At 45.1% G+C, this 24,108-nt stretch overlaps 1 protein-coding gene and 1 long non-coding RNA gene across 2 annotated transcripts in view; one reads left to right on the top strand and one right to left on the bottom strand.

Annotated features, from left to right (window-relative positions):
- ANXA13 (annexin A13) overlaps positions 1-10,380 on the top strand; it is a 50,109-nt gene extending 39,729 nt beyond the window's left edge. Inside the window, 3 exon segments of the mRNA NM_001003255.1 lie at positions 2,426-2,501; positions 5,987-6,099; positions 9,617-10,380. Of these exon segments, the coding sequence (NP_001003255.1) occupies positions 2,426-2,501; positions 5,987-6,099; positions 9,617-9,736 (309 nt within the window). The 3' untranslated portion in view covers positions 9,737-10,380.
- The window catches only part of LOC119864281, a 119,751-nt gene that overhangs the window by 50,960 nt on the left and 44,683 nt on the right, over positions 1-24,108 (bottom strand). The gene's annotated exons all lie outside the window — the stretch shown is intronic.

Raw genomic sequence — 24,108 nt, 5'->3', positions numbered from 1 at the left:
TCACAGGAGTATATTATGTGGCATAGGTTGTCCTGGCACAGAGCTGAATTTTTATTTTTGGCATGAAAACATAGGGGTTTGCCCTTTATTTGCCCTCCAAGCCCGAGCCTTCACTACTGACGCTCTCAGAAATCCTCGCCAAGCAAGAGAGCTTTCCCAGCTCTGCTACACTACACAAGAATATCAACAGTCCAAAGTTGACCAAACACAAAAGGCTTGCATAGCTCTAAAGTTCAAGGAAGTTCCCTACACGGAGCTCAATATAAATTGTAGGTAGGCATACCCACAGGCTGGGCGTACACCTGTCACCATTGCTCCCCTTAACTTTAGGTGTTCCTAGGCCTGTTCCAGAGCCTTTAGCCCTGTAACCACTGAGGCCAAAGCCAGAGGGCATTAGGTTCTGCTGTTGGAATGCTGTCACTTTGGGTGAATCGGTTTTAAAAGAGAGAAATGTCTCCCCTATTCTTCTCATAATCTCCCTACAGGCAGTGCTACCTGGTAACTAGAGGCCTTTGAGGCTTGTCTGGAATCTACCCCGGCAATGTTTTTTGTACTAAGATCAGAAAACCTGATCTGTCTAAAGAGCCCCCTGAGTATTAAGTGTTCCAGTAACTTAAGTGAAAAGCTTGCCATTTGCAAAGGGGATTCACGATAGCTTGGGCCAGTCCATTGTTTTCCATTCCTGTTCCATTAAGGTGCCTCAGTAGCTACCAGGAGGGGGGTGTGGGCAGGAGATAGGTAGAGAAGAGGAGGCAATGTGAACAGTGCCCCCTGAAGTTGTGTGATGGAAAGACTCATAGAAAGCAGGAGCCTGGGACGCCTGGGTGACTCAGTGGTTGAGCATCTGCCTTTGGCTCAGGTCATGATCCAGGGGTCCGGGGATCAAGTTCCGCATTGGGCTCCCTGCAGGGAGCCTGCTTCTCCCTCTGCCTATATCTCTCTGTCTCTCATGAATAAATAAATAAAATCCAAAAAAAAAGCAAGTAAGCAAGCAGAAGCCTGGCCATACTGCCTAGGGCTGGGGTAGAGAACCCTTCTCCCACCTCCCAGAACAGCTGCTTTTCTGCTTTGATCTGTTGCACACTGAGATTCTGCAGAGAATGTAATGCACTATTCTGGCCCAGCATTAACAATAGAAACAGAAAGCGGTTTAACGGGAGGATTATTTTTTTAGTAAGCGCAGACCTGTGTGAACAAGATGTCCTCTTGAAATGCAATCTCAGTCTACAGAACAAGAACCCTGTTCGTGGGAAAGTGAGACCAGTCCCTTTCAAAACACCAGCTCCCACATCAAACCCAAGAGAAGCTGAGAACAGCTAAGGAAGGGACAGGACTGAACGTCCCCCACCAATCCCCGTCATCGTCTAGGTCCATTACCCACCCAAGACCCCTAGATGTCAAACCATGACAAGGAAATCAAGCAACAGAGCCTCATTAAATCTCAACCCACCCCCCACCCCTAGCTATTGTGCTTGCATTTTGCAAAGAATATTTTGTTCACTTATGTTTTCAGAATAAACTACAAACACTCCACTGGTATGTCCCCAAAGGCCAATTATTTATAGAACAACAATTGTGTCATACCCTCAAAAAATAATTCTAAGAAAGAAGCTTAGTATTAAGTATTAGTATTCCTAATGCTTAGCTGCATTTCCCCAAACCCCACAAAGAGCAATCCTTTTTCTTAATTTGCCTGCCCTGCATTTGGCCTAGGCGGGACTGGCATTAAACAGTCACCATCCACTCTGAACTTTAGCTTCTGTAAATATTTGGAAAGAAACCTAACGTGTAATGCTGTGCAGAGTCATATGTGAGCTGGTGGTGAATATAGGATCATTTGGAATCGCCCCCGAGCAAAGGAAAGTGGCATTTTGACGTAGTCAGCCCTCTGGCTTCCAGTCCATGCAGCCCCATTCTATCAGGAGCATAAGACCAGGTCCTTATCATGAACTTCACACCCTCTACTTCTTATTTCACGCAAACTGTGGGGAGGTGCTGAGTCCCCAGTCCCAGGACACGGGGGATGAGAAAAGTACAGGTAAGATGATTACAACCACAGCCTCCTAGAAAGTTGGAAGTGAAAAGAATTTTAAAAACACACTGGAAACTAAACTATTATATAGATGTAATGAATTATTGTTACGGTGTAGATTCATTGTTTCTTCCACTCCCAATTTTACAGATAAGCAAAAAGGCCAAGGGATTGGTCCTCACTGGGGTCTTGTCTGACCCCTTAGAGGTTAAAAGTCATCAGCCATGAGAGGCAACCATCCCTGGCCATGTAAGGCACGGGGCAGGATAGGTTCGTTCCTTAAAGCCGCATGACCAAACCTGGAAGAGTTCTTTTTGTAGAGAACTGACCTCAAGAGTACCAAAGTCAAAAGCAGAACCTGGAATAACGGCCGGCCTTTGGTTGTCTCTCCAGCTCATCGATAAAGACATCGAGGAGGCCATTGAAGCAGAAACATCAGGAGACCTGCAGAAGGCCTACTTAACTCTCGGTAAAGTAAACCTGGGAGAGTCCCTTAGGTCAGGCTCCCTGCAACCAGACTTGGAATCAGAGGTTTGCGTGTGCGAAGATTTTAGGGAATAGTTTGGGAATAACACAAATAAGCAGCATTGGGTAAGGGAGAGAGTGAGCATGATGCCACTATAGTGGGAGCTTTGCTGGTCTTTCACAGAGCTCTTGAGCAGGGAGGCAATGGAACCAGGTCCTTGTGCCCCACACCAAGCAACCCAGTGGACACCAGCTGTGTCCCAGGAGCATTTGCAACTCCTTGGAGGGCCATTCCTGGGAAAGGACTCAGCTGTGGGCAGCCAGTAGGCAAGAGTTGGAATGGGTAGTCTCGGTCCTGAAGAGGGCATCTGGGGAAATGCACCACGGCATCCGGGACAGTCCCTTTAAGATGGTAGGTCCTCAAGAGTATCTCCAATATCCTGGGACCATTGTCTGGTCTCAAAGAGTAATATGTGGTTCAGCCAGGTTTCCAATCCACAAACAAGTTTTTGCACATGTGTTCTTTTCCATTTGGTTCCATTCAACATTTAGAATGAATGAGGTCTCTTTAGAAAGAGTGCGGAGGGAGACCAGATCTTCCCTGTGCCAAGCAAACACCACGACCTTCTCTCCAGGGGTTGCCCGTAGGCAGGAAATAGCAGAAAGATGGGCATGGTGCTGTATCTGGCAGGCTCCTCCTTCCTTTCCACAAGCCCTGGAATGAAGGCATTGTCCATTGTCCACGCTTGTATGGCAAGGAGTTGAGGGCACCAACCCAAATAGCACAAGAAATGGAAAGACAGATTCCCCAGAAGAGAAAGAACTGAAAAAACAGTCCTGGAAGTTAAAAAATGTGCTCAATCCGCCAAATTGTGTGTGTGTGTGTGTGTGTGTGTGTGTGTGTTGGGGAGGGTGCTAAAAAATTTTTTTGAACAATGTCAGCAATTGATTTTTTTCATCCATACTCATTTTGCATTCAAATTAGCAGGACCTCTACTGTGATGTACAGAGGCCTAAACATTCTTAGTGTCACTCCTGACCCACACTGAACACACATGGATGACTGTCCTTAGGGCTCAAAAGAGGAATCTCTTAAGTAGATGGAGAGAACCACTAACAGCCTGACTCAGAGGTTCCGAATCCTTTCTGTGCTTGCCTCACAGAGAATCAGGAAAATACCAGAATGCAGTCACAGGATTATATTAATCTTCATTACTATTAATCATTAATGGCAATAAACCACTATTAATATTATTAATAGTAATAAAGCCTGTTCAATTCTCTAACATTTAGTTGGCCCTACCCAGGCTGGGGATCGTGCTAGGTGTGGGGATCAGAGGTAAAAAGGTCCAGTTCCTGCTCTTAAGAAGCTTAAAGTCCATGGTAGATACACACAAATCAACAGATTCGGTTATGATAAAGATAAAAACCACCGGAGGGAAGAGGGCACAGGGCAAGAAAGAGTCACACCCCTGGAGACGAGGACCATGAAATGCAGGACTTCGGTGTACCCCAGTGGTAGCAAACTTAAAAGTGATTAGAATAACCTCCAGTATAAACCACACAAATCATAGAGCATGACTTCAGCTGTATTTTCTAGACCCTCCCACCCCTACTCATACCTGACTCATAAAGATGCCCGTTTATAGCTAAATTTGAGACCAAATGACTCCACCTGTTGCGGCCTGTGGGGCAGCACTCCTCCAGCGAGCTCCCCCCACCACATGCATCAGAATCATCCATGCAGAGGCACGTGAAAATGCAGTTTCGGGCCCCATTCCAGGTTACCTATTAGGATCTCCAAGAATGGAGCCCGGAAGCCACACTTTCACAAGCTCCCCCAAGGGATGGTCTTCTCCTCACAGTGGCTGGCTCCCCTGCCTTCCACGTGCCACAGCTTCATCCCCACATTGCCCCTGGCTACCCTCACCCAAACTCTTGAGGGATTCCTGCTGCCGCTACAACAGATGTTATTCACCAGGCATGGATTGTACACAATAGAAAAGTTGAGGATTCTCTTCTAGAATATCAAAAAGAAGGAATGTCAGGGGAGAAGACACCTCTGAAGGCTGACATGAGGCAGACAATCATTTCCACATCAACAAGTCCTGCACTGAGGGGAGTTCTTAACTGAGTCTCAAGTATGCTATTCCCCAAATTGACAGGTTCTCCCCACAACCACCACCAAAATTTTTTGACATTTCACAGCCTATGGCTCTACATCCTACCTATAGAGGAGAAAAATGAAATGTATCGGATTAAATACAATTAAGACTACTTACTAAAGGGAAAAATTTCACCTTTCTTCCAATGTCAATTTGTAATATATATATATCCAACAGCTTTTGGATTGTTCTTGGGATAAAGAGATCTGACACCTGGGCCTGGGCTTTTCTTTTCCACGGAGACTTTGGCGGATTCCACACGGCCTATAAAAGAAAGAAACAGACCCCCTCCTCCCCAGCCTAGACAGTGCTTCCCTAACCCTGTTCCTCCCCAATGCTCATAAGTAAGAATCAATCGTGTAGGCAATTGCCTAGAAAACAAAATTTCCCATCACAGGACGTATGAAAGGTGCACGTTCCACACTTACACTGAGCGTATTACTCGTTATGAATCACACAGCATCAAAAACGTTAAGTGTCCTAGGTAAATGTCAACACCTAAAGAGTAAATGGTTCATTCCCCCCAAAGCATTTGTCACCATGGGCATATCGTGCCCCAGCCTTGGGAGGCGGGGAGAGGAAAGATGATTATTCCCCAGGAGTAGAGACGCACTCTCTGGCCTGACTGGCGAGTCCAAGCTATGCCTCACTAGTTTGTGGATTAGATCAAAGCAAGGAGAGGACCCTAGCAGGAGCATAGGAAGGTGGTCCGAGGACACCATCGAACATTCCATCGCGCCGCATCCCAGATCCAGAGCTAAAAGAGAATGTGGAGCACTTGGAAAAGGTTCCGAGATGAGACTCACAGAGCAAAGCCAGTGAGGAAAAACAAAGGAAGGAAAGGTTGTTAAGCGCAGGAAAGCAGGCCGCAGTCCAGCAGAGTGAGTCTTCAAGATTCTGAAGCTTTATTCTGGCAGAGTGGCCTGCCAATCTGTGGGTCCCCCCCTGAACCCCCAAAGCCAGCATCAGAGAGTTCATTTAGACAAGACATGTTGCTTTGGCCCCTAAGAATCACGAAGTTGGCAAGGGAAAGCCTGAGGGAGGCCACAGCCTTCCTCCTCCCCCCATGGGTCTCCAGGGACCAGCAGGGGGTACGCTGAAGGGGTTTAGACAGTCCTTGGTTGAAGAGCCCAGGTGCCCTGACCCAAGGGAACCTTCTAGATCCCATCAGAGGGTGAATCTGCACCCTGCAAAGCTCTATCTCATGCCTGAGTCAGCTCAAGGGTGGCAAGGGGACACCCCGGGCCAGCTCGGCCCCATCGGAGGGCCTCCCCGGGCCACGACCGGTTCGAGCCTCACCTCCTTTTGTCCCCTGTCCGCCCAGTGAGGTGTGCCCGGGACCAGGAGGGCTATTTCGCCGACCGTCTGTACAAGTCCATGAAGGGCACGGGCACCGATGAGGAGACGCTAATTCACATCATCGTGACCAGGGCCGAGGTAAGACGGCCGCCGGCTGCCCCTTCTCCTTTGGCCACTGCTGATGTCATCCACAAATAGTTTTTCTTAAGCTCCCATTTACAGGAAAAGTAAGACAGAGAGACAGCCCTTGCCTTCTCAGACTTTGTGGAAGACACTGTGCCATGCTGCAACCTGTTTCTTCTTATAAAAATACAGGAATGATAGTTGCTTCTCTTCTGGCCTGCACATAGGGGACCTGGCCGGGCCTTTCTGGGTAGTGCCACCACGCTCGGCCCCATTTTAAGGAGGACAGAGCAGAGACACTGGAAGGTTGACAGCTGATGAGGCCACCCAGCAGGGGACGATGAGCCAGTGACTGCCTAGCTCCCCGGCTGGGCCTGCAGTTGAACACACCACGGAAGCCCAGTTTTGCACAAGACGCGTATCAGTACAGGACAATATTTCTGAACCTTTTTTTTTTTTTTTAATTACCAATCATCCTGCTAAGGGGCCTCTTGGGACCCAGTTTTTTCCCTAATCACCATTCCCCCCAAAACATTACCACCACAGATACACTATTATGTCTGTTTATGCTCCCTATATGCATATTCCATTATGTTCTGTATGTATATATTGTGTCCTGTAAATATATATATTCTGTTAGGTTCTTTTTAAAATTTAAATTCAATTAATTAACATACAGTGCATTATTTCATTTCAGAGATAGTTTAGTGATTCATCAGTTGCATAGAACACCCCATGCTCATTCCATCACGTGTCCTCCTTTATTCTGCTATGTTCTATATATACATGTGTGTGTATATTTATATATGTACTTTCACATAAAAAGATTAAGGTTCTTTTTGCCCTCTAATGCACTTTTGCCCTGTTGGGAGCAGCAATGTCACCCTTCTTTGGGATGCCCAAGTATAAGAAAGAGGGAGCTGAGTAGCCCAAAGCTTGGGAGCACCTGTCAAGATTCAGGGCAGATTCTTTGGAACAAGGGGCCCCAGAGAGAAGGAGGGACAAGATTTAGGGGAAGTGGCATTTCATCCATAGTAGGAGAAGACTTGCAGAATGAAGCACTTGAAAGATCACAGACATCTTCCCTTCAAAAAATTGTTAATCGAAGGGGACAATCCCAACCCCAGTCCTGTCCCAAGGCCTTCGACAAATAATATTTAACATCTGACACTGCTTTAAAATATAATTTAGCAACAACGTCATTCTTTCGTTTTTATGCCTATTCTTGGAATTTCTCCTCCTCCTCCACTATTCAGTTTTCTTCTCCCTTCCAGCCCATTTCTCTTGCTCCCACCTCCTTCCCTTCCACAGTCTCTCTGCCACTCTCCTGAGTTCTCTCTTTGTCCTCCCCTGTCTCCCCAGATCTCTGCAGTCTCTGTCTCTCTGTGCCTTAGTAACTCACCACCCCCACACCCCCACCAAAGTCTCAGGAGATCCTGAGGCTCAAGGAAGCAGGAGCAAGATGGAGCAGGACGGGGAATTCTGAAAGACCCCAGGGGATTGGATCACTCTGGAGGGTTCACCAGGGCTCTGTGTTCACTCCAACGTGAGCCATGGAGTGTACATTCCAAGATGCGCTGTCCCATCTTAGGATTGGCCACATGTCCTGGGTCATCTCCACATGTGGACCATTCACTCAGAATGCTTCAGGCTCAGTGAGATGTATTGGCTGGATCCCCTAATCCCCTAAAACCACTTGGTACTAGAAGGGAGCCCCAGTGTGCCCTGTCCCTGCTCCCCTTACTGCCCCCCACCATCCTGCCCCTCCCCCAGCTAAGTAGTGGAGCCAGGGGGTGCGGGGAACACACACCATCCTGCTCAAGTCTCCCCCCGCTCAGCGTCCATTTTGCACAATCCTTCATTCTCCTGCCTTCTGCTCTTATCTTCTTTTTATTTATTTTTTAAATAAATTTATTTTTTATTGGAGTTCAATTTGCCAACATATAGAATAACACCCAGTGCTCATCCCATCAAGTGCCCCCCTCAGTGCCTGTCACCCAGTCACCTCCACCCCCCGCCCATCTCCCCTTCCACCACCCCTAGTTCGTTTCCCAAAGTTAGGAGTCTTTCATGTTCTGTCTCCCTCTCTATTTCCCACTCATTTTTTCTCCTTTCCCTTTTATTCCCTTTCACTATTTTTTATATTCCCCAAATGAATGAGACCATATAGTGTTTGTCCTTCTCCGATTGACTTACTTCACTCAGCATAATACCCTCCAGTTCCATCCACGTCGAAGCAAATGGTGGGTATTTGTCGTTTCTAATGGCTGAGGAATATTCCATTGTATACATAGACCACATCTTCTTTATCCATTCATCTGTCGGTGGACACCGAGGCTCCTTCCACAGTTTAGCTATTGTGGACATTGCTGCTAGAAACATCGGGGTGCAGGTGTCCCGGCATTTCATTGCATCTGTATCTTTGGGGTTCTCATCTTCTTTCTCTCTTAGTTCATCCCTCCAATAAAGGCAGGAGGAAAAAGTATCAGAAACCTGGGTGATGGTCTGTGGATCTGTCTAGAATGCGCAACAGAGTCTAAATTTTTAAAAATTAAGAACACAACTTGTTAAAGAGAGCTCTGTGCTTCTTTTATGAGACACACTGTGTTCTCTCTGTACTTACATCTTTTCTGGTGCAGGTATTGTCTCCCTTACTAGGTCCTAGGAGTGTTCAGAGCAGAACAATCTTTTTATTTGTTTTTCGTCTGCGTCCTCTGCCCATCTCCAGTGCCTGGGTCTTCCAGGTTATCAATGAATTACATTCAAAATAAGTCCTACAAATTGTAATTGATTTGAATTTTTTAAAAGATTTTATTTATTTATTCATGAGATACACAGAGAGAGAGAGAGAGGCAGAGACACAGGCAGAGGGAGAAGCAGGCTCCATGCAGGGAGCCCAACATGGGACTTGATCCCAGGACTCCAGGTGGACCGAAGGCGGCGCTAAACCGCTGAGCCACCCGAGTTGCCCCTTGATTTAAATTTTGTTGATTGGCACTAATAGCCTTGCTGATCCGGGTACAAGAGGGGGAAAAAAAGAGCTTCATTTCAAATCTCTGTGTTGATAATTTTCTTAACCCTATACCAAGGTTCTGGCCTGCAGGCAGCCTCTTTTTGTGTACAGGCTTGCTACCTAAGAATGATTTGTTTTTAGATGATGGTAAAAAAAAAAAAAATCAGAAAAATCACCTGAAATTCCAGTTTTGGTATCCATAAATAAATTTATACTGGGAGATAGGTAGATAGATAGATGATAGATAAATGATAGATAGATAAATAGATGATAGATAGATAGATAGATAGATAGATAGATAGATAGATAGATTCACCTCTGCAACCTTTGGGGAGCTGGACTCCACTTCCCCTTTCCCATTCATAAAATAAGAATAGTAATAGCCCATATTGCAAAAGGTTGTTTTGAGGCATAAATGAACAAATGAATATAATGTATTCAGAGCCGTACCTGCCTGCATTCATTGTGAACTTACTATAAATGTTCTTGTCTTTGTTGCTATTGTCATTTCTCCTCCAGGTGGACCTTCAAGGGATAAAAGCAAAGTTCCAAGAGAAGTATCAGAAGTCCCTCTCGGACATGGTTCGCTCAGACACCTCTGGGGACTTCCAGAAACTGCTGGTGGCCCTCTTGCACTGAACCAAGCCAGCATGGTGGAAGCACATGGAGAAGCCACCTTTGTCAAGAGTCCATTTCAACCCAGATTTGCAAATGTGACCCCAGCACAAAAAGTATTGAAGAATCCTGGCTTCCTTTCTTGGCAGCCTGAATGCTGTGGCCAGGCCAAGCTGTTTAGAAGGGCAGCAGCCTCAAAACGCTTGGGCAGATCACCCTGAATGCTGGCTTAGCAGGTCCCTGAGCAGCCTCTCTGCTTGCCTCTAGCATGGCAAACTGAATGCTTTCTGAACACAAATGAGATTAGCTGTTGATGAAAGAAACTGCACTTGTAATAAAACATTCAGAAGAATAGGTATCGCACAGAGTGGGTAGAGACTGAATGGTTAAGGTACAGGGAAGACAAAATTAATCAGTTGATCAATTTTCCTTCTGTGGGGGGGTCTGGGTGGCTCAGTCGGTTAAGGGTCTGCCTTGAGCTCAAGTCATGATCTTGGGGTCCTGGGACCAAGCCCCATGTCGGGCTCCCTGCTCAGCAGGGAAGTCTGCTTCTCTCTCCCTCTGCCCCTTCTCTCCACTCGCACTCCACTTGTGTGTGTGTGTGTGTGCGTGCACGCACATGCTCTCTCTCTCTCTCTCCAAAATAAATAAATAAATAAAATCTTCAATAAATTTTTTTCCCTTCCATGTGTTCAATTTCAAATCCTCAATGGTAATTCAAGTGGGAGATGCCCCCCATCAGCTGCTTTCCCAAAGACTGGGTCGATTAGTTTGGGCTCTTGTCCTGGAAAGTTTATGACTTGTGAAATTCAAATATATGTGGGAAATGTAAATAATAACTTTTGTTAATAATCACCAACGACAGCAATGAAGGCTAGCAGCAAGGAAACAACTGAGGTGTCCATGTGAAATGTGAGTAGGGGTAAAAGTCACTGATCTGTTAACCTGGTACAAACAAGTCTTCTTGCTGCCTTAGATGTTTCACCCACTTGATTCTTACATCTGATCTTCAAATACAGTTAGCCTGGGCACAGTGCCAACAAGATCAAGGTCAATAGTCTGACCCTCAAATGGATTGGTTCCACACCAATAGGATCTCTGTTCAAGATGTTTGTCTCATAGCCATGTGTTACTAGACATAAGGGGTCTGTCACAGAACATGGACCCTTTGATCCAGTCATCACGTTTATCATTCATCAAGTGATTATTTGTGCCTAGCACTGCTCAGTAGCACAGTTTCATGTTTAGTCCTCTCAACAGACCTATGAGGTTAATATTACTCCCATTTATCAGTTGAGGAAACTGAAGAGTTCATTCCTAGGCCAATAATGTAGACCCATGCCTCCATATTCGACAGAATGCTCTAAGTAAATTCATGCAGGCACAGCTCTCTCACAGCTCTTTGTTCATGAGCAAAAAGAACACACAACTCTGCCTGAAGGAACTGAGGAATGCTTCATCGAGATGCATTTGTGCTGGGTTTTGAAGAATGTATGAACGTTCTCCGGAGAAATAAAGTAAGTAAGAAGGCCAAAAGCAAAGGCTCAGAAGCACAAGGGAGCAGGATGTGTTCAGGAAGTGGTGAAATCCATTCTCCTGGGCATGGATGCGGTGAAGAGAGGGAGAGGGCTGGGGAGGCAGGCCATGAAGCCGTTGAAAAGTATGTTTGGATCACATTAGTGCTGGTTTTGCCTGCCAAGCGTGGGCTCAGTCCTTTGGGCAATGCGCGGTGGCAGTGGGGGGGGGGGGGGTGGCCCACTGGAGATGTTCAAGTGAGTGAGAAATATGATCAGATTTGGGCCTTGACAATTGACTTGGTGGTGTAATCAACACACAGCAAAGAGGCCACACTCTCGGTATAAAGGTATATGTCATGGAGTGTCTTTCTAGTGGCTACGAAATGGTGACTGACGCATTGAGATGTTAACACCTGTGTCCTCCACACACAGGTTTATCTAACAGTCAGGGTTGTCATTATGAGCTCTCACACAGAAAAAGGTTTTCTAGAGCCAAGCTCAGTGACAGATCATACTCATGTTTACTTATTTGTTGCCAAAGCTGGTCTTTGCTTTTAAAAACAGAAACAAGACAACCAGTTTTTGGGACCTGAGCTCACAATAAGCATAGAAAAACAAACCGACAGGATGAAAGGGGATCTATTAACAACAGCCACTGTTTGAGATTGTTGAAGGCCACCAGCCACACGGTGAGGAGCAGGAAGTTTATTTCATAGGCGAGGAAACAGGCTGAGCAAGACGGAGAGGCAAAGGCATTTATTTGATCAAGGTCTCAACACAGGAAATGCTAGAACTCAAACCTAGGCTCTTCCAACGCTAATGCCTGAGCCCTTAGCCACACCAGCTCAGGGCCCGAGGGCTTTCCCCAAAACTTTACTGGCCAAGGCACCAGGTACCTCTTTCCATGGCTGCTGAGTGTTGCTCTCTGCTCACAAGCAAAGGATCCGTTTCTGGGGGCTTGACTGGGGACTGCCTCAGGAGAACCCTGGTCTGGCCTGTCCCAGGAATGTCCCACCCCATGGTAGACCAGGGATTTCCTCCTTTTCCTCTCCGCACACCCCAGCTCTGCACAGCTCCCACATCACCATTGCCCAAGCACCCTCTTCCCCGAGTGCTCAGAGGGCAGGGCCAGTCTGTGGAGGGGGTCCAGGGGAGAAAGAGAAGACAAAGTTAGAAGGAAGAGAGAGGGGAGAGCTACACTACCTTGTCACTCTCCCCCTGAGCAGCCCTATCCCCCTTCTCCTGAGCCACAGCTCCTCCCCAGATGTTTGAATAGAGGAGTCTGAACCCCACCTGTAGGTCCCATGGGTACATGTGTTTCCCCCATGAAATTCTTTTCCAGTCCCTCATTGGGCTCCCTAACACAGCTTACCCAGCCCGAGTCACCTGGACACAGTGGGTAACAGACCTTGGAGCACTTACCCAAGTGAACCAAAGCAGAAGCTGATGATCCCCGCTGAGGAGCAAAGGGAGTCCTCTCACCAACCGTGGGAGCTCCAGCCCCCTCCTCATTCCTCTCGGGAGCTCTGGGAGTCCCAAGTGGTTCTCTTCATGCAGGCCCACCCCTACCTTTGTGAGTCCCAGTTCATATCCCCTGCTTTTCCCCTCCCTGGGCGTGTGGGAGCTGATTTGTAGCATTTGTTGATTTCCAGGGTACAAATACTCCCACCATGGTCAATTTCAAACTATTGACACGATGTCACTGAACATGAAGTCTTGGAAAGATGAGCAGTAGCACACCAGCATGCAGTATCCCCACCATACAGATACAATAGATGTGAGTAACCTCAAGAGCATAGATGATAGGAGAACGTAGCAAATAATTAGGAAGTGATGAATTTTGAGTTTTTGCTACATTTGTATCAATATAATTTAATTGTGAGTTTATATGCTTTAATTTTTAATAGCCACTAGGTTTAATCAAATTCATAAAATTCCTGAAAAATTAATAACTGAATCTCATGAATCAATAGGAGCCAAGTCCAGCATGTCCAGCATGCCACTTGGTAAGGATCTTAACTCATTTCTTCCAGAGGACTCCTGAGACAATTTGCACCATGTCTCCAGGTACTCACATAAGAAATGATTATCTTGAATGCTCTTCCTCCCACTGGGTTACTACCTACAGTACATTTCAGGGTCACAATGAATAGTTGTGTACATTGTCTACTGCACAAGGCTGCCTGGCTGAGGGGATGTTTGGGACCTCAAATCCAGACCTAACTTCCCTATCAGCTTTTGCCTGCAGGGCTACAGCTAGAGAGGCAGCTAGCTGCTGCCTAGAGAGGGCGCCTTCTGCTAATCTGCACAGAGCTACCCTAGGGACTGGTCCTGGAATTCTAAGTAACCTCTTTTACCTATGAAGGACCATTCAAGAGGCTCTTCCCCGGACAAAACACCTTGTTACCAGTTTCTTATTCTAAATGTTTTAAGTTCTTCTCCTCTAGGCACCCCATATAGTCATATAACCAATCCTTACAAATGTTGAAAGTAAAGATTAGAGGGAAAGGAGATGGGAATGATGGTCCAGAAGATGAGACAAAGATTTTATCACATCCAAGGCGATAGATGATGAAGAAGCAGAAGAAAGCAGAAGAAGGCTACCCACATTGCCTTCAGGAAGACATAAGCCCCATCAGAATTACATATGACAGCCCCTGGAAGATGCTGTCATCCTCACACAGAGGGCAATGTGTCTCTGTCCCAGCAGTGCAGAGTATGACGCCTCCAGTGGCAAAAGACCAATGCATAAGACTCCTCAGGCTGCAAACAAACTATTTCTCAGACACATTACAGGCAATAAAAATGCCTCAGATAAGCCCCCAGAAACTAGATAAGCCAAGAAAGAAGGGTGCCAGAAAACCAGAAATGGTATTCAACTCTTCATGTCAACAAGCAAGATCTACCACATTGAATTCAGAGAGATGTCAAGGCTGCCTGTTTGTGCCACTGCAATTTCTTGCACAATCAGGACATAAGGTGCAGACCAGTATGTTGGGTCTGGAAATAGAGAACATAGGGTCAGGAAAAAGAAGTAGCCAGGGGCAGGGGCAGAGATGCGGGTGCTTCAAAATAAACTTTTAATTTAATATGATTTTATGTTCTGTAAATTTTAGACTTACATAAAAGTTGTGACTATATTACAGAGCTTTTATATTCCCCACTCCTAGTGTCTCACATCGCTAACATCAATATGGAACACTTGTCATGACTTATGAACTAATATCGATACATTATAATTGAGTAAAGCCCATACATTATTCACATTTTTAAAAAAGATTTTATTTATTTATTTGTTCATGAGACAGACAGGGAGAGAGGCAGAGACACAGGCAGAGGGAGAAGCAGGCTCCCTGTGAGGAGCCTGATGCAGGACTCTATCCCAGGACCCTGGCGTCACGACCTGAGCCAAAGGCAGACACTCAACCACTGAGCCACCCAGGTGCCCCACGTTATTTACATTTCTGTAGTTTTTACCTAATGTATAGTATCAGATTAGTTACCTGAAGCACAAAATAAATATTCCTAAGTCTATACTGATATAAGTAAATTATTGCATAAATAAATAAATGGGGAGAACAGACAACCTCCTGAACAGAAGAATTCCAAATAATTTATGGATTCCCATGAGAATATCACATCGCATTTAGTTTTTGTGTCCCTTTAGGTTCCTCTAGACCATGACAACCCTGACAGTAGACTGTCCCTCAATTTGGATTCATCTGATGTTTTTCTCATGATTAGACTGGGAGTTGGGGGGAAGATCACAGAGGGAAAGTGCCATTCCCACCTTGTCATATCAAAGGTACCTTCTATCAACATGACTTATCACTGTTGATGTTGACATTGACCATCTTCACTGGGCTCATTAAAAGAAAGTCACTGTGCATGGCTCACACTTAAGGGGTAGGGAATTACACTCCACATCCTTGAATGGGGAGTATCTACATAAATTATTTGGGATTATTCTATTCAGGAGGTTTGTCTGTTCTCCCCATTTATTTAGTTGTTTGTTTATTTATTTACTTATTTATTTATATTGGTATAGAGTTAAGAATATTTACTTTGTACTCTGGGTACAAATCCAATACTATATTATCTATTCTGCTGCTCAAATTGTTTCAGCTTTTTCTACTGAGAGTTCATTCAGTTGGTTCCTGTGTCCCTTTGACATACTCCCTCACTTTACTTTTTGAGTACTTCTTTAATTTCTGGCAATATTAGACACTGCAGGTTCATCTTGCATATTCCCCTCCTTAACCCTAGAACTTGCCTTTGCTCCAAGGAGCTCTGGTTCCTTCTATGGGAGAATGGTATTAGAAACCAAGATCTGAGTACTAGGTGTGCTCATTGCTACCGGGGTGTCATTGCTTCTAGGCTCATTTGGTGGGAAGTGCTAGGAAATATAAGCGCATATACTAAGCCAGGTATATACACATACCTGTATACATACATGTAGATGGATGACATAGATATAGATGCAAACAAAGACAGAGATCCATTTATACTTCTATTAAGTTAGACACAAGTTCATACCATGTCAACTTTCAACCAGTACTATGTGTTTCATGCTAGAAGGGGGACTTCGACATCTTAAAAATAATATAAGGAGGCAAGATATGGGGAAAGGAGCTCCTAGCCAAAGGATCCATGGGAAGAATCAAAGCAAACCACACAGTGCCCTGCATGTACTACTGGTTGTATTTCCATTCTGAATGGCTAAGATGTGCCCAGGTCTGGGGAGAAAGTCTGGTCCTTTTTCCTGAGTGGTCCTCTGACCTCCTCCAATACCAGCTACTCAAGGAATTGTCCTTAGGTTTCGAAGAGGATGTTCCATGGCTCTTTTATGACTAAGCCAGAAACACTGACATCTTATGTTCCTAAGGTAACCAACCTTTAATGAGTTCAAAATGTGTTCAACCAATGTTGATACCACACAAGGGAAAGGGGGAGCAAGACCATCTTCAGTGTCAGAATCAAGAGACAGTGGGCTCTTATGCCAGTCTCTCCTGGTAATGATTTTTGGCCCCCAATCAGGGTCACTTCAGGATTGCTTAGAACAAGGATGTCTTAGGGCAAAAGAGCTCTGAGGCATTTTTAAACTCTGAGCTAGAAGACAAAAAGCACTGGTTTTGCATCATTCCTCACTGTGAGTAATGTGGGCCAGGATAATATGACTCAGAAACCAAAATGGACACACTAATTGGCTGAACTCTGAACTCAATCCAAGTATTGATTTTTGTTTTTTATTGCACTGCAAACAAAATCAAAGTTATTGTTTTTAAAATCCTACTGGGCCAATTCAAATTAGAACTAGTCTTTGGAAAAGGTTGAACCAGAAGAAAAAAAGAATCAGAAAAGCGAAGTCATTTCTGTAAAAGTATTTCATTCACTTCAAGTGTCTGCATACACAGATATGCACTGTATATGTATTTCTTTCAGTTGTAGCTCTTTGAACTGAATCTCACTTAACCTATTAGCGAGATTAACCAACATGTCCCATGCTCTCTACAGAGTCTATTGAAGTGTCTACCAGTCTCTGAAGTCTGGTGGCTAGTGCAGGACTAGATGGGAAGTCCTCTGACTTCTAGTGGATCATGCATTTTGCAAGAGTGCCTTGTATTTGTCCCAAATATGTTTATATCTATTGCTCTTACTATTCTAATTATATAATTTAGTTAGATAGAAAAGAAGCTGATGAACTATAATTGCAAAAAGAAGGACTTCTTGCTTCTATGAGCACTAAATTGAACGCTTTGGAAAGACCTGATAAAGGTGTGTTGCATTTAAAGGAAAAAGAATAAATGACAACTCTGTACATTTGAATGGTTTATATGAAAAATAAAATTAAGCTATATATGTTTTACTGTAATGATTCTCTGCTTTCAGTTTAAATATAAATGACCAGTTGCCTTTCCCTAGTGTATCAAAAGATGTGAGTACACACATCTTTTCTTCCTTCTGAAACACTGATTTGTCTATGATGATCATAGTCTTTTTTGCTGGTCAAAGATCTATAAGGCACTGCCATCAACTCCCACAAATCCCAATACCTAGCCCTCTGCACAGTGACTAATAGGAGAAGGAAAGGCCAGGGAGAGGCTTCAGGTGGCTCCACTCACAGACCATGTCATTTACAAATAAGTGGAGGAGCCATACCTACCTCACAGGATCTTGGTGCAGATTAGATGAAATAAAGTACCAGAAGCCCTTAGTACAAAGATGGACCCACGCCAAAAGCTCCCTACACTCCGGCTGTTTGGTTGTCTAACCAAGTCACCCCATCTGTGCCGGGGTAACCAACCCTGAAATGGAATCACGAAGCAGTCTCTTGCACGATGAGGCAAATCCAAGGTGTGGATGCCAAATGGATTCATGCCTCCCACCCTTCCCCACCTGGACTAACACAACAGACCCCCCCCCACCTCCGGGTCACATCCTCCTCCAGGCTATTTCCCACCCTACAGCTGGCACTACCATCCCTAACTGCCGCTCTCTCCCACACAGTCCCCAGGCAAAGGGTTTGCCACTCAGACCGCAAGCCTTTATCAGGGCTGCTTCCCCTCCACTGGGATGTCCAATTAGCATCTCATACTAAATGCATCCAAAGAAAAATCTTCAATTCCCACACAAAACCAGTTCCTTTCTTGGTCTTCCCTCAGTAACCACCCCCAGTCAGACAGCTGGTTAGGCCATAGTCATCTTTGATTCCTTCTATCCCTCAATCCTCGAAGACCATGTATCAGAAGTCTTGCTAGCTCTCTTCCTCCAAACGTCTTGGATTTTCCATGATTCACCACCTCCATAGCTATCAATCCATGTCAAGCCTCTGTCCTCTCCAGCCTGGACCCCTACAATATAGTTTCATAACTAGTTTACTCCTTCTCCAGTTGCTTCACCTCTGAGTCCTTCTCACACACACACCCTTCCCTACTTCCACTGACTATGCTGGGCTTTTTTCTGTTCCTCAAATTTTTCACCCTTATTCCAGCCTCAAGATTTCTGCACTATAGTTCTGTCTGCCTAGAACCTTCTTCCAGACTGCCCCATGAGCCGATGTCATCACACATGCCCCCCACCCAGAGGCTTATATTGGCCAACCTACCAAGCCCCATCCCCACCACCCTCAGAAGATACCCGAAGTCTCCCTTTAACATTATCCTATATCATCTTCATGGCAGTTGTCACCATCTGAAAGTATCTTATTTCTTTACTTATTCATTGCCTAACCCACCACCTTCACCATTAGAAGATACATTCTAGGAGGTCTAGACTGTTTCTCCATTGTTTACCATGTAACCCCAGCACCTACAACAATGCCTGACACATATAGATGCTCAATAAACGTGGTTGAATAGATCAACACCCATTTCCTTTCTCCCCATCTTTGGCCACACTGAGCCCTTGACTTCTACTTGCTCTTTCAGTTATTTGCCCCTCCCCGCCGTAGTTAGGCATTATCTCTGTCCTCTCCCTTTCACACAGTTCCATCAGAGCACTCACTGTGTTATTCTTCATCATTCCCTTTACCACATCCCCAGCTAAACCAGGAGATCTGAGACCAGGGGCCACATCTTGCCCAGTCCTCTAGCCCAACACACAGAGCAATTCTCTACACCTCAACCGCCTTGTGTGCCCTGATGGCTAAATATGAAATAGTCTTTCCCTCCACCCCCTTCTCCATCATGGTGCCACCATTATAGCATGTATCATTATCTCAAATCATCTCATCTCTATTAACTGATTTATTTGTTCTGCTTATCTATTGTCTGTCTTCCACCTTTATCCCTAGTGACCGGAGCAGTGGTTGACACATAGTAGGTGCTTTAAGTAAAGATTTTTTTTACAAATGCCTCATTCAACCTGTTTGTTAAATGAAGTCCTAGTTAATTGATTAGCCACCATGAGCAATATAAATCTCAGGGTACTTGAAGGTAAGGAGATGCAATGCTATGTTTACTCGTGGTTTCCAAAACAAGACACATAGACGTGATTCATGAAAATTAAATCACATTAGGAAGCACATGTTGAGGGGAGAGAGGGCAATAGAGATTTGGCTAATGAGCAAAATGGGGCTCGAACTGCCTGGGGCATCTATTGTCTGAATTACTACTTGGTTGCTTCTTTTGTTTGGCATGAAGAGCCCAGACAGGAGCAGCAAGTCTCTCTGCAGCTCTAATAATTCTATTCCAATTAGTCCAATTAGAGACTGGTCCAGAGATAATTGCCCAGATGTTTGATTTCATCAGAGGTCCCATTGCATATGCAGCCTAAGAAGATTATCATAGATTTTGGCATATGGAGGATGGGGGGAAGGGATGACACTCAGCAAAACAGGTTGCAAATGCAAGTTCCAAGAGTAAAGGAGTCTCAGCAGCTCCTTTCCAGGAGGAAGACCTCAGGTCATCTGCCTTCTGCAGGCCCTTGACCTGATCCAGCTGGGGAGCAGGAGCATGAGATTTGCTGGTGACATCAGCTTGGCATCTTCTGTGTGACATGTAAATAATACCAACCATGTTAAGTCACTGTAGGTTCACAGGATGGCTGAGGACATGGGCAACGTGACAGCCACAAGGGCAGCAAAAGTAGAGACTGGGACAGAGCCTGCTTATGGGGCCAGTGGAACAGAGGCCAGCTCAGGGCTGCCAGCAACCAGCCCCAAAATAATGTGTCATCAAGATGGCACAGAGACTTGGCCAGAATGGTCCACCTCAGTGGAAGGAAAGGTCTGGCTAATTCTAAGCAGGTCATCAAATACAGAAATGCACCCAAGAACTAGCTGCACTTCACCTTGGGATAGGGTGTCTGTGAGGAAGAAAATCTATTGATTTCTACTTTGTTCTTACTGTGAATAAGATAGGCCAGTTAATCATGTCTGAAGCCCATAAGAGATGAGAAGAGTGTCTAGCACAGCGGTTCCCACCCTTGGCGGCACAGTGGAATCTGGCAAGCTTACAGAATGCCGATGCCTGGACTCCACCCCCGAAAATTTGGATTTTATTGGACTTGGACCAGGGTGCAGCCTGGGAATTGGGCATTTAAAAATTTCCCCAGGGACTTTAATGTGCGGCCAGGTGAGTATCACTGCTAAACGCAGGTGGAGGAAGCTCTGAAACCCATGGACACTCCCAGAAACTCCCAACACTTTCTGGACTCATTTTAAGCAAAGAGGAAAGAAAAGGACCACTCACTGACTCTTGTCACAAAAGGCTCCTTCTGGGACATAGGGAATACTGTTATAGGTTTTATTGAACATATAATTTTCTATAAAATCCTAATTCCTGAGACTAGCACTCTGGAGCCTCTATCTACTGCTCATATAGTCCTTCAACAAATACTTATTGAGCACCTGCTGTGGCCTCAATGTTCTTGTTCTCATGAGGCTTTCATTCTGTTAAGGGAGTCTGAGAATAAACAATGAAATATCACAAATAGAATAATTTCACTAAACAAAAAGTGTAATAAAAAAAATAAAATAAGGTAAAGTGACCTAGGAAGACAGGTAAGGAAATGCAAGGTACTTTAGGTAGTCCGAGAAGGTATGCTCAATGAAATAATATCTGAACTGAGTCCTGAACGTCGAGGACCCAGCACACGAATATTTGAGGGAAAAGCATTCCAGCAGAGGAAACAGCAAGTGCAAAGGCCCCAACCTCAGTCTCCCTGTAGCTCCACTTCAGCTCCTCTGCTCACCTGCTGGTTGTCACCACCTCCCCTGCCTCTGCACTTGGGATTTGTGCCATCAGAAGTACATCTTCCCACCCAAATCTCTTACTTCTTCATGAAGCCCCTCCTCTAAGAAGGTTCCCATGCCCATCCCCTCCTCGTTCTGGCCACTCTTCACCTCACGTCAAATGCTTGTGAATGCCCTTGGTAAACCGCAGTAGGTATAAAAGCACAAGACATGATTGTTGCTACTCATACCTCCTTAGCATCAGGCCTGAATCTGCACTGAATCATCACGCCCTTGATTTTACTGTCTTATTGTTTCACCTGGGTACATCTGGTCTCCTCCTATGAGATCGCTGGTTCTTTGGAGCATAGATCGGTTTCCTGCAACTGTTCCTAGTTGCTCCTAGAACAGAGCTAGGCATTCATTCACAGCCCCTGATTAGAGCTGTTTATACAAGAAGCCGACTAGGTTGTCAATTAAGAGTTTGTGTGAATGAAAGAATTAATCAGTAAGCCTTGCCTCAAAACCACACAGCCTTCATTCGATTTTGTGCTAGTATTATCTCCAATTTATAGATGAGGAAACCAAGGCCCAGTGAGATCAGGCTGCTTGCCCCAGGTCATACAGCTGGTAAGTGGCAGGGCTGGGACTTAAACCCAGGCCTATCTGGTATTAGATGCTATACCACACACTGCATAACATGTCATGAAGCGTGAATGTCAGTAGTCCCATTCTCAATTTTTGTGGGGTTTTTTAAAAGATTTTATTTATTTATTCATGAGAGACACACAGAGAGAGGTAGAGACATAGGCAGAGGGAGAAGGGGGCTCCCTGCAGGGAGCCCAAGCAGGACTTGTTCCCAGGACCCCAGGATCACACCCTGAGCCAAAGGCAGACGTTCAACCACTGAGCACCCGGGTATCCCCCATTCTCAATTTTTGAATAAAGAAACTAAAACTCACAAAAGAGTTAACAGATATGGCCTGGTTCATAGACTGAGCTGGTGCCAGAGCCAGGGCAGGTATTCATGGCTTTGGATGCCAAGGCCTCTGGGCTCTCTGCTTTGCCATGTCCCTTGCAAAAGGTCAAAATTCTGGTCAGGATTCAGCCAAAGTATCAGATCATCACTGTGCCCTCTACTGAATTTAGTGCTGCAAGGGAGCTCCTGACAATAGGTGAAAATGTCTAATGAAATGACAAATGGGCGCAGGCTGGAGCGTATTCATTCACTTTAAATAATATTTCTTTCTTTTCTTTCTTTCTTTCTTTCTTTCTTTCTTTCTTTCTTCTCTCTCTCTCTCTCTCTCTCTCCCTTCCTTCTTCTCTTTTTCTTTCTTTTCTTCTCTTTTCTTTTCCCTTCTTTTCTTTCTCTTTCAACTGTTTGAATGGCAGAGATGGGGGAAGAGCAGGAGAACGAAGTTAACCCTTATCAAGCACCCTGAGCAGGTCACATAACCTTATCTGTAGTATAAAATAAAAGGTTGGCAGCTCAAGCAAGTGAAAAGTACAGGATACATACTTAAATCTGAATTTCAGATAACAAGACAATATTTTAGTGTAAGTATGTCTTGTGACTATTTGGGACATACTTACACTGAAAACCCTGGCTTAATGAAACCTGCCTCACAGGCTTATCCTGAGGATTAACAACACACCAAATGAAAAGTGCTCATAGGTACCTAGCTAGCAAATTGGCAGCCCTTGGTCCAAGTGGCAATCCTAGGTGTGCTCAAAGACTGTCTTTCTCCCTTTATCTTACAGTTGAAAATAAATAAATAAATCTGTACCTTTACACAGATTAGAAAAATGGCCATTGTGGAATACTGACTCACAGTTTCCTAAGGAGAAACCATGCCCCACTCTCAGCATGTGAGGCTCTTTGCTCAGGCTGGAATCTGGTGGCTAAACCAGTGAAGCCCCAGTGCACCTGGGTGGCTCAGTAGTTGAGCATCTGCATTTGGCTCAGGTCATGATTCCAGGGTCCTGGGATCGAGTCCCACATCAGTCTCCCTGCAAGGAGCCTCCTTCTCCCTCTGCCTATGTCTCTGCCTCTCTCTCTCTGTGTCTCTCATGAATAAATAAATAAAATTTTTAAAGACAACAACAACAATGAAGCCCAGAAAAGTTCTTCATGAGACATAATAATAGAAGAGATAACAGGATAGTGGTTTTGCAAACAAGAATAAATCTGCTGAGCAAGAGGGGAACACGAGATGAGGAGATAGTGCGGGTGAAGGCAGAGGGGAGGGAGATAGGACCTTGGGAGACCACATGAAGAAAGTTTCCGGGAAAATGTCAAGTAGGAAAGGTCTATTCCTCCTAAATCAGAACATCTGAGCACCTTGCCTGATGCACTGACAGGAAGGAAACTTGTTTCAAAGGTTCTCAGACAACCTCAGGCACAGTGGGGAAGTGAAGAAGTTCCCTCTGCCTCTTCAGTGGTTAACATCAAGTCTGTCGAGCAAACCCCCAATGTCTCAGAAACACTGTTCCAAGAAAAGCACCACCATAATACACCACTGCCATCCCAGGTTGGCATTGCTCTGTTCACACATCCAAGGTGCCCCCTTCTCAGACCTCAACCAGTTTATCTGACAAATTAATCACAGGGCAGGAACATTTTTTCTACAGATAATACACATTTTGATAATACCTTCTGGAATGACCTTCTTCTCTCCTCTCCAGCATCTTACTCCTTATTGCTGTCTAACTGGTTATCTGAGTGAGGGGGGGGGTGCTTCTCAAGTAGAAGAGAGGGCTAGTGTATGTCCTGGTAAAAATGAGATCTCGGTGCATCTCTCCAAATGCCTTCCAGGAGCAAGGAATACAGTAGGTATGCAACAGGTGTTCAATAATTTTGTATTGGGATGAAAGAATCCATTCACCTGCCCTAGTGGCTCTCCTGATTTCAGAAAAGGTCATCCCCAGTGCTGTTCTTATGCAAGCATTTCTGGGGGAATATTCTGAGTAATTGCAAATCTCAGTCACATCATTAGTTACCACCCCGCACAGCCATCGAATAATGATCTACTTTGGGAGTCATAAGGAGAGAAAGTTCTCCTTCAGGCACTTGTGTGGAAGAAAATTCTGGAGATGACAATAGGAACAATGTGCACATCTCCCAGGTGGAATGGCAGGTTTCTGATCGCTATTATTACTACCAATATTGTGCAATGCTTTTGGGCAACTGACAAAGCACTAGGTGT

The sequence above is a fragment of the Canis lupus genome, chromosome 13 (genome assembly GCF_011100685.1).
Source record: "Canis lupus familiaris isolate Mischka breed German Shepherd chromosome 13, alternate assembly UU_Cfam_GSD_1.0, whole genome shotgun sequence".
In the NCBI taxonomy this organism is placed as follows: Eukaryota; Metazoa; Chordata; class Mammalia; order Carnivora; family Canidae; genus Canis; species Canis lupus.
Note: the sequence above shows the minus strand (reverse complement) of the source record. Positions and strands in the feature narration are given on the sequence as shown.